Source organism: Stegodyphus dumicola, chromosome 1, assembly GCF_044657685.1.
Source record: "Stegodyphus dumicola isolate Sdum_Otavi_A_Nest chromosome 1, ASM4465768v1".
Lineage (NCBI taxonomy): Eukaryota > Metazoa > Arthropoda > Arachnida > Araneae > Eresidae > Stegodyphus > Stegodyphus dumicola.
Genome location: NC_140768.1, coordinates 1,796,885 through 1,817,262, shown reverse-complemented (window position 1 = coordinate 1,817,262; position 20,378 = coordinate 1,796,885). Strand labels below are relative to the sequence as shown.

The 20,378-nt window shown below is 33.0% G+C and overlaps 1 protein-coding gene across 1 annotated transcript in view; it reads left to right on the top strand.

The window, feature by feature from the left end:
- LOC118204509 (solute carrier family 41 member 1-like) overlaps nucleotides 1-20,378 on the top strand; it is a 46,332-nt gene that overhangs the window by 6,612 nt on the left and 19,342 nt on the right. The window contains exons 2-6 of the mRNA XM_035376819.2: nucleotides 3,876-4,176; nucleotides 6,712-6,920; nucleotides 10,568-10,675; nucleotides 11,797-11,868; nucleotides 18,044-18,188. Of these exons, the coding sequence (XP_035232710.2) occupies nucleotides 3,990-4,176; nucleotides 6,712-6,920; nucleotides 10,568-10,675; nucleotides 11,797-11,868; nucleotides 18,044-18,188 (721 nt within the window). The 5' untranslated portion in view covers nucleotides 3,876-3,989. The remainder of the gene's footprint in view (nucleotides 1-3,875; nucleotides 4,177-6,711; nucleotides 6,921-10,567; nucleotides 10,676-11,796; nucleotides 11,869-18,043; nucleotides 18,189-20,378) is intronic.

Genomic DNA, 20,378 nt, shown 5'->3' with positions numbered 1-20,378 from the left:
TGACTTCCTTGTATTGGAATATTAAATTAGAATACTAAATTATACGCATTTTTTCTTGCATTTCATTTAAACTTATTGGATTGAATTAAATATACTTCGCCGACAGCGCATAAACCACAATAGAATAAATGCATTCTTTAAAATTCACTCTAGTATTTGTTTACCATAGCGACACTCTGGCGCTAGATTCACTTAACAGTATTAATAATTATATAACAGTTAACTTATGTAATAATTATATAACGGAAACTAAGTTAACTGTTATATAATACAATAATTATATAACAGTTAACTTATATATTTCGTTCATATTATAACTCATAATGCACAAAATTTATATCATTTAAAGAACAAAATTATCTAATCGTTGCCACATGTTCTATTCAAATACTATAATAAAGCTGGAATGATGTATAAAAGAAATTAAGCAAACAAAACAAAAAAGAAACAGTTTTTCACAGACGATTGAGTATTTCTCATTCAATTAATTCAGTTCTCACTGCCCGAAAGGCAAAAATACATAAAAACTCAAAATATCTATATTAAAAACTACGAAGTAAATCTCAAACACTTATTTCCTCGAAAAAATTCCAGAAAGAATTAAGCATGATTTAATTGGCAATAATAAATGAATGCGTTATCTTTGTTATTGCGAAGCTCAGTTTCTCTAGATTGGCAAGAAATCCACTAGTCTCCTGTTTCAAACGTAAACATCAATGGCCGCCATTAAAAACAGGCTTAGCGGCAATTACACAACTTTAAAATTGCTGATAATTCTAAACATATTGCACAGAAATTTACGAAAGGCATAAAATCCTTAACCGGAAGATAAAAACAACATAATTCAATCATTTTTAAATCGAAAAACGTATAATTTACAAACATATAAGAGTAAAGAAACTGAGATCATTGAGCCGGGTAACAGAGTGGATATATATATAAATATATTTATATACGTTTGGTGCGGCCGATTGCAACTAAAATACGAGGTGCACATCTACATGTTATAGCAGTCCTATATACAAAATTTCAAAGTTCTGAGGCTACTCGTTTTTGAGTTATGCGAGATTACGCACATACGTTCGTGCAGACGCCACGAAAAATTCTCTTCAGAATTAATTTTAAAGCAGTTTTATAATTTTTTTGAAGGAAAAGAGTATTTTATTCTGTCCTTACGTACAGATATCAGGCAAAAACATCGTTAAATTGCATTCGATAGCGGTCAAAATGGATATTTTCGTTGAAATATGCTGCCTGAAACTTTTCGCGATTACAATACTTCCTTTTTACTTCGTACAAGGAAGTAAAAAGATAGGAGAAAATTCATTTGGTTCTAAAATGGATGTAAGACAAAGATTTTGAATGCTTATTAAACTAGTGTCCAATGGGCATCCAAAGATATGAAAATATTTATATACTGCAGCTGTATGTATTATTTTAAGAGACAAATCATTCACTGAACAGGTGTTGTATAAAAAAATAAGTAAAACTGAAATCTGTAGTGGTCTGGAATTTACGTATTTGAACTTTAAGAGGAAGTTACTTTTTATTTCAAACTTCCTATTTGCAAATCTAAATGATTTCATTAGGGCTCTTGTTCAAAATTATACTTTAAAAATGAAGTGACCAGAACCCTGATGATAGTTTCTGAAATCCTAAAAATTATTCTTTAAATTTGTTATTTTCTAACTTCTGCTTACAGTGCAATATTTTTATTCGTCATTTAGTTTTATAAAATTGCGTTAGAAAAACACAAAGATTAATTTGCATTTAATCTGGGAATGATTCTTTGAGCGATTCTTTTGAAGAAAACAGACATTTGGAAACCTTTTAGAGAAGTGAGAGGAACACTTTAGGAACCGTATTACAATAAAATTTAAGTACTTAAAATAGAATTTAATACATGATTTTAAATTAATGATGGCTATAACTACGTTGTCGTGTGCTTCCGCAAACACAGACAGAAGAGTAAATTCTATTGAAGTAGTTAAAACTCTGAAGTAAATATTATTCAATAAATTCTTAATATTCGTCAGTCAGTTTTCCCAATATTTTTTAGTTTTCCTATAGAGAAATCTTCAGATGTTTTACCTTGTAGGACAACAGGCACCAAACAATTTTCTACAGAAAGATATATCTCTTATAGCATTCTCGATTTCAAACTAAATATTGCTGTTACGGTGAAACACCGAAATCTGGAGAATGTCGATTTTCACCGGTGAATGTCAACATTCACTAGTCACTTGGTGTATGTTCGAAATATTTTCCAAATACTCTTATTTCTGACTTACACTGGTAAATGTCGACATTCACCATGTACTAATGGTGAATGTTGAACATATAAGAATATTATATTTTCTTCTCCGTAATTCAGTCGCGAAAAAACGTACTTGAAACTCAGAATAAGAACTTAAGAATATAAGAACTTAAAACACACTGTACATTCAAAATGAGAAAGGAAAATAATAGAAGCTAAAAACTTATTTCTAATTAGAAATAAAATAATAGTAAAAAATGAGGAAATGAGTTCTAAATGAGAAAATAAAATAACAGTAATAAAAAAAACTTACTAAATCATGTAATTCAAATCTTATTTATTCCAACAACTTAAGCTATTATGAAAACTTTATGACCTCTCTTTTCGACCTACACCAGAGAGCATATCTGTGATTGTCGACATACACCGGTGAAGGTCCGAATGAACAAGAATGTAATGCAATATTCAATCTTTCGCCAACGTATTTGGTGAATGTTGACATTCTCCGGTGAAAGTCGACATTCTCCAATTTCGGTCTTTCACGGTAACATTGCCAACAAAAAGTTTTAAAGCGTGCCATTCTATTCGTTTTCCATCGTTTATTGAAATAACTAACCTATTTTTCAGATTTAAAAACAAAATGTACAGTAGTCGAAATAAGCTTACGAAAAATGCAAGTTTTCTCGCTAGAAATATTAAGCTAGTTTATATATCGTTTTAAATAAAATTATTTGGTGTTGTTCTATAAAGAAAAAGATCCGACATTTCATTCGTATAACTTAAAACCGCCCACCTAATTCTAGCACTATTTTTTAAAAGTAATTTATTATAAAATTTTCTGTCCAAAGTGCTTAATAATTTGAATTATATGATTTGTGAGTATATGATTTGTGTTGCTTACATCATGCCTGTTTACAATATTTTTTTAAATATGAATTCAAACTCAGTAACTTCTAGATAATCTGTTTTTCCCAAATACTAGATAAAAGTTCTATCTCTTCTAGATTTCTTAAATATTCGCTTGCAACATTCATACATTACTTGATTCATAGTGAATGGTAGAATCGAAATGAAGGTTAACAAACAAAAAGCAAAATTATTTTAGTTATGGTGGTATTCTTAGGCAGTAAATCCAAATCACCAAATGCAGCTTAAAAGCTGGTTAAGGAGGGAATAAACGTAGTAGTTTGAGAACAAAGGTTTGTATCTTTCATTTGGTCCAATGGTATAATTTTATAATACATTTTATATGATTAAAATAATAATAAATGAATAGAAAATAAGAGTTTTCTTAAAAATTGTATTCATTTCTTATTGATTAAAATTTTAATCTAAACATCTGCTGCCAATGAATGCGTTTAATAAAATAAATTCACTATAAAATAGTAAACTGACTTATACTTGACTCAGTTTGGCTTGCACAGAAGTATAAGCTCGTAAGGTCAACTGAAGTTATAGACTTTTATTTTTGTGCAGTTCTGAGTTTAGCAGATTAATAACTTAGCTCAGTTCGTGAAATAGCTGAGCCATATTAACATGAGTCAAATAATATTTTTTTATCCGTATGGCTTTACAGTTTTGTCTTACTGCTGTAACTTGGCATTGTCTTTTATTTCAGTCCTATTAAGCTGGCAGTTCAAGGCGAATTTAGAGGCGTTCTCGAGGAAGAACGTGAAAAGGGGTAAGCCCATTCTAAAGACATACAGACTGAACTCTCTACATCGAAGCAGAAATGGCCCGTGAATTTTTGGACACAGAAGGACCCCAGAACAGGTGTGCAATCGTCCGACAGATGAGTGCCCCTGCAGGATACAGTACCCCGATTCCAGTGCCCATTACAGCACCAGGAAATTTGCAGTGCCCACTGGAATTCTGGATTCAGACGGAAACTACTCCACTGTTGTTTGCTGGTCCCAAAGGTACTTTGAAATGCTCACATCTCTGCAAACTAATACATATATATATTACCGTTAAGGTTCCAAATTTTGGAATTAAGCCCCTCCGTTTGATCATAAATAAGCAGTTAAAATTATGCCTTATACGGCTGAGCTTCCATAAACGGGGTAAGTTGGTGATAAACTCTTTTCGTTTGCAATGCAAACTTCACCTCGCACTTTCATTTCACAATTGCTAATTGCAAAAGAAACGGCGCCAAATGAAAATGACGTTAAGTACGACATAAGCATAAATATTTAAAATAAACCACAAAAAATTCAAGTCACAAACATGAAACTAAAAATACAAAAATAATACATACCAAACGTCTCTTCATTCGCACCAAAAAAGTTCACGTCTACCAAATAACGATGCATCATAAATTCACTAAACTATACAAGTCACGATAGTTGTGGAAGCTTACTATCGCACTAGTTACTACTGTCGGGGTAATTTAAAAATTTCACGTCTACAAAATAACAATGCATCAAAGTCACTAAAATATACAAGTTACTATGGTTGTGGTACACAAGCCAGTTTCCCTTAGAAAGCCCTCCACGAAGACATCCATCCCCTTAGGCAGATAGCCCTCGTGTGCTTTGCCATAATTAAATACACCAACACCGTTGTGGTACACTAAACCACTTTCGCTCAACACTTTAAATATTTCACATCTCTCGATTGCCACATGCAAGAAATAAAACTAAAAAAAAAAAAAAAATAATAATAATAATTAACCCACCCGAGAAACATTAACTAAATAAAATTAAATAAAAACATTCATAAATTATAAACTACACTTTCTAAACATTCTCCCACCAACAACAGCTTAACATCGTGCAAATATTAAACAGTAAAACTTTTAAAAATAAACAAAATATTTCAAAATTAAATTTAAAAACATTTTTCTGCCTACCCTAAACTCGCACTCATTACAATCACCGAAATAAAGCTCATTGTTTGCCACAAGAAAATGTACAGCCGGAAACCACAACCAAATAGAAATCGCGCCAAATAAAAACTCTCGCCAAGTTTCGCGCTCGCCCCGAAAGAGCAATGATACCTTTTCCATAACAATGTGCCTCACAATGATACCTGACAATCGTAAAGTGTCTCGCCATTAATGTTACTAATGAAGTTTTCGCATCCGGCATAATCTCCTATATATTTCACCTCTTTTCACTGACGAAACAAAATTTACAACGCCTTCGATTTGTATCAAAAAATAAAGTAAAAGCAGAATCGAAAGAGAGAAAAATAAGTGATCGCTGAAGATGGTTCACAGCAATTCTATATAGGATACTGAAGAGTGCTAACAAAATTGCATGACGGCATAATTAATTTATTTCGGAAATGACTATATATCAATATTTAAAGCTATTCAAAGTAATGTTTGCATCCTAGTATAAAATACAATTGTATTTTAAAGAGGTTCCAGCTTTAAACGCTTAACTGAGAGTGATAAATTAAAGTCTGTTTGGTAATAACGGAAATGAAGAAAGATTAGAAACGAATGGGAAATGATACAAATCAAATTTTAGTTGATTGTGCGAAACTTTTGCTTTTAAAATCAGGCAAAAATGTACCTTTAGTTTGGTGTAGATCTTGAATAACACTTCCATTTTTTTTTTACAAAACTAAATTAAACATAAATTTTATACTATCGTGTTCCTCTTCCATTTGAAATTTTGGCTTACCGAATATCTGAAGTAGAAACTAACTGATTTGGTTTTAGAACCTTTAAACTTTACAGAAGAGTAAACTTTGGCTTTATTATTCTGTAAATTGATTTATTAAATGCATAAAACTGTATTTGCTGAAAGATATATACAATAGTTTACTCAGGTAGATAGAGCTAATCGTAATCCAAGGCATATGGATCCAATGTTATCCAAAGTATATGGATATCAGTTGATGAGTTACAAATGTTTCTAAACTGATTTATTTTGTGCGTTTATAATTTAATCAGCTCTGAAAATGGAGGCTATAAATGTTAAGTCTTCTATGACTTTCTAAGGAATTTAGTTACTACTGCCATCTTATTAAATGAAAAATGCAGTTAGCATTTAATTTCATTACAAGCTTTTAAATGCAGTTTTACATCACAAAATTGGAAGTACGAAATGTGGAATCATTTCAGAATGTTTCTAAAACTTCAGCTGTTACGAGCCGCTCAGCTCATATTCTGAGCTTTCTTTCCATTTCGAGGTTTGTTAATGTAGCTTTATAACGGATGTTTGTTATGAATATCAGGATAAGTACTCGAATCAGAAAGAGGCAGAAAATGTTAATATGAATGAATAAAAACCACGTAAAAAAAACTTTAAAGAAATTTCTCATTGTCTTAATTCATATCTCGACTTGTTATTTAAATTTATGTTTTACTTACACGATTCTCTAGTTAATCCAAGCACCTATTAGCACTAGTTTCAAAGAATGATTGCAGTTAATTAGATTTTATAAATTCCAGTTATTTTTTTGTTTTATATACTTACGAAGTCTCTCGAATTCTTCCGAAGGACCTCTTCCACCGAAAGGCGATTTTGTGGTACAAGGAGACAGTTTATTGAAACATAAAAATGAAACAGACAGTGAAGAAGACGACAGCAGTGAAGTGGACGACGAGAGAGCAGAGACTGTATTTTCCATAGCTTGTCAAGTATTCGTTCCTTTCATGATTGCAGGATTCGGCACCGTGGCCGCTGGTCTGCTGCTGGACATTGTGCAGGTGGGTAAAGCAAAGTACCTATCAGCTTGCTATCATAATTTTGTAATGCTGGGTGGAGAGCTCATTTATTTTTAGCTCAGAAGGGGTATTAATTTCGTTTTGGCATTTTGCATTGGTTCACTACAAAGGCCGTTTCACTTTACAAATTGTTGCCACTAAGTATTAGAACCCTGCATTTTATTTAAAGAAATTAAATAATGAAGAATCTGTACGCATGTCTAGAGTGTCTAGAGTGTACGCATGTCTAGCACTGTGAAAAAAAAAGCGGTACTTGGAGGTATCCAATTCTGAATAACGTAGTCCTCCACTCAAATATAGGCATCTGGAAGCCCGAATTTGTAATAGCTTTTATTATCTATTTCATATTTTTTAAAACTTTAACGATTTTTTTTTATTAACAAACTCCACGATTTCGAAGCGAGCAATGGCAACACTGTACGGAAAAAAAACATTTTATCCCCAGCGCGCGGGACTATCGAAAATTCTAAATATATGCTCTTTTTAATTTATTTTGTGATATTGTTGTTGAATTCAATTTTGCTGTTTAAGTGCGAAGAAGATATTTAATAAGTAAAGTTAACAAGCAAAACATTAAACAAAAGCCCCTTTGGGAGTCATATAAAATCTGAAAGCTTTCCGATTTTTTTAACGTTTACCTTAATTAAAATAATTAGGCGTATCCTTAATTCCTAAACATAATTCTACAAATACTGCATTCAGATTTACTAAAGGCAAAAAATCTTAACCGGAAGATAAGAACGACATAATTCAATCATTTTTAAAGCAAAAAAATGTACAATTTAAAAACATATACGAATAAAGAAACTCAGATCACTGAGCCGAGTAACACAGTGTATAATATATTTATATACGTTTTGGTGCGGCCGATTGCAACCAAAATACGAAGTGCACATCTACCTGTTACAGCAGTCCTATATACGAAATTTCAACGTTCTGAGGCTACTCGTTTTTCAGTTATGGAAGATACGTACGTACATACGTAAGTACAGACGCCACGAAAAATTCTCTTCAGAATTCATTTTAAATCAATTTTATAATTTTTTTGGGGGAAAAGAGTCTTATTCTGTTCTTACGTACAGATGTCACGCGAAAACATCGTCAAATTGCATTCGATAGCGATCAAAATGGATATTTTCGTTGAAATATGCTACCTGAAACTTTTCGCGATTACAATACTTCCTTTTTACTTCGTACAAGGAAGTAAAAATGATATTTACCTATCAAATTCAGTATTGATCTCCGGTAGCCAGCATATTGATGGAAATGGATATCGCGGGCTAAACGGAAAAGAAGCCAAAACAGGCTTGGCGCTTAATGTGTGAATCTAAACAATGGAAAAACAAGGAGCAAGAAAATAAAATCATTCCTAATTTTTCTATTTAAGCATTTTCTACTGCTACTTGAGAATTAAAATAGTTGTAATTCTTTGTTACAGGGACCACAAACCATATTTGCCGATTTTAGATTTGAGTCAAGATCGTGAAGCGCGAATGTAAAAACGGTAGAATGTATAATAATAATATTCACATGTCGTTTCCTAAGGATATCTTTAATAATCCTTATCCTTGTTGTGGTTATTTTATTGCATGTAATTGTTCCAGTCAACTGCAGCACTTTCACACACATTAAGCTGTTTGTTACACCATTTCATAGGCGTCCATTTCGGACCATGTTATGATGAACGATATTCTGGAACCCGCTGAACTAATATCCAACACGGAGGACTTTCCTTTTTCTAATTTTCAACACTGCACTTCCAAATGGTTTCGCCGTTCAAATAGTTTTTCCCCTTGTGGCCATTTTCGCATACTCGTTTGTCAGGTAAAAAACCTCCATCTTGAAAAAATTGTATGGCATTCACTTCATTACTTAATAAATTAAAAATTGTTAACGCCACATTCACACAAAAAAGCAATGACTATATTTTTAAATAAACACTGAGAATTCCAGAAACTCATCAAAAATTAAGGTACTATTCGGTTTTGAGGGCCATAAAAAATCGCCAAACTAGTGTTGATGCCAGTGCTGCCAAAAATAATTGCGGCAACCCTAACGCAAGAAAGAAGTATAAATAGTAAATAACTATCTAAGATGGATGTTTTAATTTAAATGAAAAGTTAATTTCATAGAATACTTTTTTATTATTATAATTTATATAAAATTGCTGAACATAATGAATGCCTGCATCGCTATTTCGCTACCGAGTTATCTCTAAAGCATAATTTCATCTCGTTGGTTGTTCAAACATAATTTTTTATAATGAATGTCTTTTCTTTGAAAAAATTCTCGGTAAACTGCAGAATCGCCCACTTATTTGTTTGCCGCTTTTTACAAGGGTAGGTAGGTGACGGATGACGGGAACGCCTGGTGGCTACCAGAGATAAACAGGCATGTGTCCTTCGCCTTCCACTATCTAATGGCAACAATTTCCTGCGGCCTCAAGAGTCCACACCGGGAGCTTATTAAGAGCGCAGGAGTTTACATGGCCAAACAGGGACGACTTATTAACATTGCTTGACTTTTTTACAAGGGTTAAAAACAATTGGGTTTTTGTCAATTTTCTTGTACATTTCAAGTGAAAATGAGTCGATGTCTACATAGATAAAGTTAAGGGTGTGCGCAGTGCCATTTTTGTGCAATTCTAGGATTTTTTTTTTTTTTTTTTTAAGTGAAAATAGGTCGAGGTGTACATGGATACCGAGCATGTGCAATTCTTAAAAACGCGTCAAGCAGTGGGTGATTCTGCACTTTACCCAAAATTCTATTGCAGACTTTTCGTTATGGGCAATTCCTAAATTGTTAAATCCATAGGATACCAAAAAAGGATTTAAAATCACAAAAGGACTTAAAAATTAAACTAGTATTTCAATGGCGTCTTAAGAAATATGGAACTATATAAACTTACGCAATCTGCAATCAGCGCGTACGCTACATTTGGCGCGCTGTTAAATGGGCGCGTTTTTGCGCATACATTTTTGCTGCAATTTTTTTACGGTCCTCAAAACGGAATAGTACCAAAATTAATAATATAAGAATATGGGGCGAGAGAAAAATGCTAATGTACGATTACGTAGCGAGGTATAAGAACATGCAGCCAGATTTTGGCGAGATATCTCGGTTGATTGCGAATTAACTCTCGTGGGGTGGGCCGATATAACAAAAATGCACCTAAATAGTTTATCCTGAAAGATAATGACCTCAGAATATCTAAATTAAAACTATCAAACAAAAACTCCATGAGGTAATTTCATATACACTACTCACCTAACAATGGCAAGAGGTAGCCTTTCTTGAATATCAGGAGAAAAACTTTGCATAACAGTAGTTACAAATGCGTATTTTTTACGTTACTTACGCCTATTATAAGCATTTATTTTTATCTTTACCTAACGAATGTCATTCTCATGGTTATTCGAAAACACATTAATCAGAAATCACTGCCCCCTCTTTAGTTCTGATAGATGGGGATCTAATACTTACTTCTAATTTTAATAAATCTACACTTCTACGTGAGAGAAAATTGAATAATAAAATTTATAAGCTTCTTCCTCATACTTTGAAAATATATAAGTTCCCCTTTTTTTCTGAATATCTACATATATATATATATATTTTTTTTTCCGCAGCACTGGGATGTATTTCAAGAAGTTCCGGAAATGTTCGTTTTAGTGCCCGCTTTGCTTGGCCTTAAAGGCAACCTTGAAATGACTTTGGCTTCTAGAATCTCTACGTTGGTATGTAATTTTCACATTTATATCAACGTTTTCTTCGTTTTAAGATCAAATAATAGTCACAAAGATTCTAAACACAATAAATCTATATAGTCGGTGTCATTTCTTTAACTGTGGTTAGTTACATCAAGGTCTACAAACGTATGCATCCTCCACAAAATAATAATGTAAAACAACACTATAACCAAACATTCTTTACTGGAAAAGCGCTATAAAGGGTTATGTATTTTTTAATAAAAAAGGCTCTTTTTGTGGGTATAAAAAACACCTTTTAAATTTCTGCCTAATATCCAAAATTTCGCATAATACAATCTATCAGTCAGTTGCAATAAAACAGATTTTTATACCTTGTAACTTAAGTTTAAACATTATTAACATTATTTCTAAATTTCTAATATGTAATTTTTTATTTTAACATTATTTTTAAATTTTAATATATTTTCTAAATATCCTTATGCTTTCATATAACCAAATCATTTATGAACTCCTAAAAACGTTATCTTTAGATCTAAAACAATAGCTTCTGTCGAAGAACTTTATCGCAATGATTAGTGATTTAAACAATAAATAAGCAAATTTAAAATCTAATAATAATTACAACAATAAAGGCCCACCAGCGGCCGAGCGGTAAGGTCGCTGAACACTGGTAGTTCGATCCGAGTTTCGAATCCCGCGAATGGGCTGGCCGCATAGGTGTTTTCGTGGTTTTTCCCATGTGTCATGTGTATACGAGCCAGTTTCCCTTAGAAAGACCTCCAAGAAGGCATCCCTCCCCCTTAGGCAGATAGCCTTCGAGGCTTTGCCGTAATCACATAAACCTACAACAATAATATTTTAGTCAACTTAAATTTCAGAGTCACCATAAGTCATAAAACTGTAATAATAATATTAATAAAGTCTAATCAAATTTCACTGTCATTATAATAATAGACAGCGTTATTTATAACGGATACCTTGGCTATCTTTAGATTTGTATCCTACTTAAGGCTCTTTAAATATTTGAAACGTAAGACGCCTGTAGGGCCAAAAATTAGTTAAATTCGATGATATAAGTCTTTAATATTTATTTCTATGTGAATTATTTACTTATGAAAAAGGTTACTAAAAGATTTATTTACTTACAGGCTAATCTTGGAACAATAGACACACCGAAAGAACAATGGAGAATGGCACTCGGAAATATAACCCTCCTGCAGGTAAGTTTCCAAGTGTTTTGTCTCGGGATCTATAACAGAAAGAATTTTCTTATTAGGAGTTTTTCGCTTTCTGAGTCCTTAAGGATGCTGTAAAAACAAAAGTTTAAAATACTACTATTTTGTAATAAACATTCAGTAAAAAAAGTATTCAGTAAAGAGCCAGAAATAACTATATAGCACAATTAGTAATACCTACCATGAACTGAATGATAAATGAAACGAAATGATACCTAATGAAAAAGAGATAAATTTATTTATATTATTGAAACTAATTTAATTAGTTTAAAATTTACTTTAACTCTTTAATTAATAAATGAAATTTCTTAAACATTTTAATTTATATTGAAACAGTTCTAAATTCCAATTTTAAACTCTTTTAATTAATAAACGTAGTTTCCTAAACATTTTAGTTTATTTTGAAGCAGCTGTCAATTAGTGAAAGGTAACATTTAAAAAAATATTAAACAAAACTCAAAATTAGCATGTCCTCCGCCAACACAAATGTTTTAATATACTATTTTCCGTATAAGGTACACTGATTTAACATTTCCCCTACTGATAGAAAAACTTGAAATCTCTTACAGTTATATAACTATGTGTAATTCTGCGAGACTTATTTTATTGTACCTGCAGGTGGAATAGTATTGTTGACTATAAAAATATATTTGAGAGGTATCGCTTACGATATTATCTAATCTCTTACAATATCCATTCTAAATATATATCACAGTCAGTCAGAATCTCACGGAACAGAAAAATTGCTATCTTAACTATAAACATTTTCGTATTTTTAAAAGATACACAGGTGGAACGTAGGTAATTCCGTCATATTTCACTCATGTTTAATTCGTTCTGAAAAACATTCAAAGATTAATCGAAACATCAAGTAAAAGATAAAAGTAGAAATAAATAAACAAAATAAAGCAATAAAAGTAGACAATACAAATAAAACAATAAAAGTAGACAATACAAATAAAACAATAAAAGTAGACAATACAAATAAAACAATAAAAGTAGACAATATAAATAAAACAATAAAAGTAGACAATATAAATAAAACAATAAAAGTAGACAATATAAATAAAACAATAAAAGTAGACAATATAAATAAAACAATAAAAGTAGACAATATAAATAAAACAATAAAAGTAGACAATACAAATATAAAACAATAAAAGTAGACAATACAAATAAAACAATAAAAGTAGACAATATAAATAAAACAATAAAAGTAGACAATACAAGTACAATGAAAGAAGACATAACAAAAAATGAAACAAAAAGCAGACCGAAATATGGTCTCTTCCAAAAATCATACACCAAAGTAACTCTATGAGGAAAGCGCTGTCGTTCATAAAAATGAGTCCAACTTTACCCCTGAAAAGAGAAGCATAGAGCTCTTCGATATTTTCTTTATCATAAAATCCCTATCAGAGACAAGAAGAATCAGTATTCCCGTCGAACATGATGCCTATGTAGGCCTTCAAACTGCAGCTGACTAGTCCCTTTTTTGAATGTTGTGACTAGTTGTGATGTTATGACCAGTCCCTTTTTTGTTCCCACTGTCTATTGATCTAAAAATGGTGTCCTTAGTCCTGTGCTAAATGAGCGCTCCTGTGTGCAGAAGTAAGCAGGACGTATACGACAGGTCTTCTTACAGGACAAGACAGGAAAAAGTGCAGGGGGCACCACGACATCGTCATAGACAAAAATGGTATTGCTCCATTGCACTGACCTTTTCTGGCATTTATTGAGACAAAAGATTACATTTTAAGTCATTACATTACGCAGTTGACATAATAAATTACATTAAAGTAACAAGTTACTTACATAGGAAGAACAATTATAAAGATAAACTGGGGTACAGGTAATCGAGGTACAGATATATTAGTATACCTGAATCAATATGCAGATAACATGTTACAATTAATTAGGTGTTGCATTTGCTGGTGTGCTTGGAGGAATATCTTAGCATTTGGGAAGATGGATGTGATGCGAGTTATAATGCTATGTTATTTTTGTGTTGGTGGTATCGTTGTGTGATTGTGCACAGATTTTGCAGAGTTTACTTTGCACAGAGTTCATTATGCATAGAGTTCAATGTGCACATAATTGTGCGCAGCAGCATGGAGAGCACTTTGTATAATGAGCATCAGATAATAGTGTAAAGTTCAAAGTACTGCGCTTTGGCAGTTTGAAGGCACTGGTAGTTGATAATCATCACTCACATAAATAGTGATGACTTAGGATAGGAGCACTCCCTGTTGAATATCATATTTGAATCATATGAGTACCTTAGATTGTTTCCATGGAAAGTTAAATGGTGAAGCTGCAGATTAGGTGTCGTTCTTCAGAGGAGGTGAGCAAACAGTCATGATTCTTTGGACAGCTGTGTGGTTGCACTTCGATTGCTAAGTATTTATCATTACGTCCGTTTTGTTATTTATGAGTGGCATAGTTCTCTACCTTGTTGTTGTAGCTTGTCTATGATTAGTTCAATGTTCTTGTAGGTGTGTTGATGGTTGATTAGGAATCTTTTAAATTCCATTCCCACTTGAGTAGTGTGTTTGACGTGTAGGTTGGCGGTTAGTGGGCAATTAAAGACATAATTCTTACAAGCAGACGGATGTAGATTCTTACAAGGTCTTCTTACAGGTGACAGGTGACAGCAGGACAGGGCACCCGGACGGCTTTCTATGACTACTCGGGTATTACCCTGGTCCTGCAACCATCTAGAGACTTCACAGTTGTAAGACGCTTTTATGCCAATTGTGTTTATTGCATGTGCCCTATTCCGGCCTGCAGAGGTCTATGCCCATTTTTTCTAGTTTCTCCATTATGCTTTTAAGCTTTTGTCGCGTGCCTCGATGTTTTACGAAAGGTCTTCTTACAAGCAGACGAAATCACATATTAAGCTTTTCTTTACCTTATGTTACCGTTTTCAGGGGTGCATTTGGTCTACAGCTCACTTTTATGGGCCCAACGCTCGTCCACATATAGCTCCAAATCTAAACCCGGCTAATCTTTGGAATATGGTAACAGGTAGTTTGGCGACATTTTGGTAAGGCGATAAAGGTTACTATCTAGGACTTTAGCAGTGTACATGGATATAGTTAAGAGTGTGCGCAATGCCATTTTTGTGCAATTCTGGGATGTTTTTTTAAGTGAAAATAGGTCGACGTGTACACGGATGATACCGTGTATGTGCAATTCGTAAAAATGCGGCAAGGAGTGGGCGATTCTGCACTTTGTCCCAATTTCGCACCTAATCTTCGTCATGATTAAGCACTATTATTCCATAAAAGTTCTAGCGTAAGCTTAATTCGGGTAGCAGATTGTTGGAAATGTTGAGTAAAAAAAAAACATGCCTTTACTTCTTGAAAACAAAATGGCGTCCAAACAAAAACTAGCAGGTTGCTGTAGCAGGGTTGGGCGCCAAAGTTTCGCCAAAAAATCGCCAAGTTACCATAATACAAAGATTAACCCTAAACCCTTTAGAACATGTCTAAAACGTCCTGAGGTGGACTCAAACTGTCTCATTTTCAGTATGAAGCTATGTTGTAAGATCTGTATAAACTTTAGAAGGAACTATACCTACGGTTGCAACTCCTATTTTATTTGAATCTGCAAACTGTATTTTAGACTTTACCCGCACCCAAAGAGCCTTATGCTATGAATGCACCATGACTGTTGTACGGTATATTCTATGCATTTTATCAACTGATGTAACATAAAATTTCACTAAAATCTGTCCATTTCCGCAGGTAACTGATCAAATGTGAAAACTATCTGAATTCTGATACTCATGTCTATGCAAAACTTATTATTTCAGAATAATTTGAATACGGACTTCGTAGTTAAAGACGAATGGTAAAAGGTTAATTTCATAATACTTTTTATTATTATAATTTATATAAAAAAAGGCTAAACATAACTGAATGGAAGCATAAGAGTAAATAACTATTTCAGATTAATATAATTTATATAAAAAAATCTGATGTGTACACCACATGACTTCCTTGTACGGAATATTAAATTTATACGCATTTTTTTTTCTTGAAATTCATTTAAATTAATTGGATTGAATTAAATCTACTTCGTCGACAGCGCATAAACCACAATAGAATAAATGCATTCTTTAAAATTCACTATATTTTTTTTTACTATAACGACACTTTGAATGCACAAAATTTATATCATTTGAAGAATTATCTTGCTACATGTTGTATTCAAATACTATAATAAAGCTAAAACGATGTATAAAAGAAATTAAGTAAACAAATCAGAAAAGAAACAGTTTTTTACAGACGATTGAGTATTTCTCATTCAATTAATTCAGTTCTCACTTCCCGACAAGGCAAAAATACATAAAAACTCAAAATATCTGCATTAAAAATTACGAAGTAAATCTTAAACACTTATTTCCTCGAAAAAATTCCAGAAAGGATTAAGCATGATTTAATTCGCAATAATAAATGAAGGCGTTATTTTTGTGTTGCGAGGCTTAGTCTCTCTAGATTGGCAACAAATCTACAATTCTGCTGTTTCAAATATAAACAAATATGTCCGCCATGTTATTTAAAACTTAACCGCACTTAAACAGCTTTTAAATTGTTGAAAATTGTACAAATATTGCTTCCAGAATTACGAAAGGCATAAAAACCTTAACCGGAAGATAAAAATAACATAATTCAATAATTTTTAAAGCAAAAAATGTACAATTTACAAACATATAAGAGTAAAGATACTCAGATCACTGAGCCGGGTAACAGAGTGGATATATATAAATATATTTATATACGTTTGGTGCGGCCGATTGTAACCAAAATACGAGGTGCACATCTGCATGTTATAGCAGTCCTATATACAAAATTTCAACGTTCTGAGGTTACTCGTTTTTGAGTTATGCGAGATACGTACGTACGTACACACGCACGTACATACGTTCGTACAGTTTCTACAACGTACAGTTCGTACAGTACAAATTCTCTTCAGAATTAATTTGAAAGCAGTTTTATAATTTTATTGGAGGAAAAGTGTCTTTTATTCTGTCCTTACGCACAGTTATCACGCAAAAACATCGTTAAATTGCATTCGATAGCGGTCAAAATGGATATTTTCGTTGAAATATGTTGCCTGAAACTTTTCGCGATTTCAATACTTCCTTTTACTTCCTTTTTACTTCGTACAAGGAAGTAAAAAGGCTAAGCATAACTGAATGGATTCCTGCACCGCTATTTCGCTTACCGAGATATCGCTAAAGCATAATTTCATCTCGTTGGTTGTTCAAACATAAATTTCTATAATGAACGATGCCTTTTCTTTGAAAACATTCTATTGCAGACTTTTCTTCACTGGCAATTCCCAAATTGTTAAATCGATAGGATATCAAAAAAGGATTTAAAAATTAAACTTGTATTTCAATGGCTTCTTAAGAACAGAACTGTCTAAACTTATGCAATTTAAAATCAGCGCGTACGCTAGATATGACGCGCTGTTAAATGGGCGCGTTTGCTAGATTTGGCGCCTTTTGCGCATACATTTTCGCTGCAATATTTTACGGTCCTCAAAACGGAATAGTGCCAGATGAATTACTAAGGAAAAATTATTTATTATATGCTAAGATTTACACTGAAATTGTTTTCATATTTAACCATTTTTTTCCCATGGCAGGCACTAATCATTACTCCTAAGGCAGTGGCGACCACTTTACTATGGAGACACCTAATAGGTGGGTCGCCGTATCACCTGCGAAGGGACAGACAATTTACATCCATGCCTTCTCCGGAATTTGAACCGTCCCTTCGCTATGGCAGTCAGAGTCACTAACCACTTTCCATTTGGGCGGCCCACAACTAACCATGATAGGTCCATTAACGTCCTACCGTTAAAACCCCTGAATATTGGTAGTTCGACCCGAGTTCAACTCGGGAGAACGAGTTAGATGTATGGGAGTTTTTATAGTATTCTCTACAAACCAACTCGTTCTTTATTCATGACAAAGAAATTAAGAAAAGATATAAATGTAAATCCTAATATTTAACATACCTTTGCCTCATAGGTAAAAAATTTTAAATGTTATGGTTAAAGAACACAATTTTTTTTTTTCTTCCAGCATTCATTTTGGTTAAATGCAGAGTTCGTTGAGGTGACTAGTTTTTCTTTTATATTTCAGTGTCAGTCTTTAGTCCTGGGCCTGATTGCATCCGCATTTGCCTCTATTGTTGGCTGGATCCGCGAAGGGGAGTTTAACATCCACAACGTACTCCTTCTCACTTCTAGCAGTTTGGTGACAGCCTCGGCAGCCAGTTTCGCTCTCGGTAAGTTTACTAACATATTTAAAGAAACCTGTTCATTAAAAACGCAGAAAAACTGCACAATAAAATGCTCTTATCTAAGAGTGAACCTGGAGAATCTGAATAAACGCATTACAGTGCGAACTTTACTGATTATTTTTTCTTACTAACACAAGGAGATTCGAATCCCGCAAACGAGCTGGCAGCATGGGCGTTTTCTTCATGTGTAACATGTATACGAGACAGTTTCCCTTAGAAAGTCCTCCACACGAACCTCCCTTTAGGCAGATACCCCCTTTACCTACCTCCCTTTAGGCAGATACCCCTCGAGTGCTTTGCGATAATTAAATAAACCAAACCAAATCTTGGTAACGAAATTTAATAGCTGGTTATTTTTCCCTCCAAATTCAGTTACGCTATAAAATTTACTCATTTTTCTGTATACTTTTTAGTCTGTACAGACTATGTATAGATTATTAATTATTAAAATACAAACAGCTATTATGGAAAATGAAAAGGCAACTAACGCGGGGGAAATATTCTATATGTTTTTGGCATGTTCCAGAAAGTGTCTACTGTGACAGTTTATTATATGTCGTTTTTCCATCAAGAAATTGAAAAGAATCGGAACTTTCCAAACTCATTTATAGACGATTAATAACAAATCATGTTTAATCATAAAACAGCAACAAATTTGCGACCAGAAAACTGAAATAATAGCTTGACAGTTTAAAAGGTTTTGGTTTAATCCTAGTATCCGGTGCACACGGGATTTGGCTACTTTTCGCGACTTTATGATGAGCAGTAAAAACGGGACATATACGATGACGGGTAACTTAAACGGGTCATTCAAAGAATATATATAATTATACATAGTATATACTATGTACATTATACACTATAGTATATACTATGTATATAGTGTATAGTATATATATAGACGTTCTTTGGATCATGTTTGTTGTTGGAGCTAATTTTCAAAATCGCGCCAAGGCTACACCGTATACTAGGATTTTACCAAGGTTTTATTATTTTTATAGCAAAGTACTCGAGATCTATCTACCAAAGGGGAATAATGCCTTCGTGGAGGACTTTCTAAGGAAAATTGTCTCGTATACACGTTACACATGGGAAAGACCACGAAAACGCCCATGTAGCCAGCCCGTTAACCTGGATTCAAATCTAGACGGATCATAGGAGACCGTGTCACTGCTCGAGTTTGACTCGTAACTTTCGAATTGGTGAATAACCATAGAACGTGTGAAGCACCCCCAGAGTATACGGAAATGGTGTCTTTAATTTCAGTACATCTCTCAGAAATATTAATTTAAATAGAATCTCTGAAATACAATGACTAAATTATTTTTAATTAAAGCAACCCATGCAGCCAGCCCGTTTGCCGGGAATCGAACCCCGGGCCGAAATATTAGCGTTCAGCGACTTTACTAGGCCTACAATTTACATAAAAGGAATTTTATCATTAAAGAAATAAAACTAATACCTACTCTACCAATCGATAAAGCTAATTATTAATTGTTAAATAAAACTAAATTTAATTAGGAAATTTGAATTTTAAAATTGTAACATTTATTTCCGATTCCGTTTTTTTGAACAAAAACTTGTATAAATATGAAAATATCCGAATTTTAAAATGCAAATTATAGTTTGAATATTTTTTTTTAATTTATAGAACGCACGAAGAGGGTTACAATCCGTATATTATTACAAAATTTCATTTTTACCATTTGATTTTCTTTTCAAGGAATACGATAGCGGACATAAAATTTAATCGTTCGGATTGAAGCATAGCACATGGAAGCCTGAAGGAAGGGAAAAGGACTTTTTAAAGAAAACTGGCTCATATTCACGTTACACATGAGAAAAAAATTTAAAACTTCCCTTACACAGCCCGTTCGCAGGGGTTTGTTAAAGTCGAATTAACCAGTGATCAGAGAGTTTCCACTTCAATCTTTAGTGGGCTAGTCTACATAAAATCCAGAATTAGAAATTTTGAGTCGACATACTATAGCGTATCGGAAACCTGTTCTATTTGTTTGACATTAATGGCGCAAAACAACCCTTCTCGCAAAAGTTATTTTAAGAAGTACAATACAATTACTTTTTAAATATCTGACTGAAAGGAAAAATACACTCTTAGATTACAGTTGGCACTGATTAGCAAAAATATCTGATCTTTATCTGCGACAAACAAAA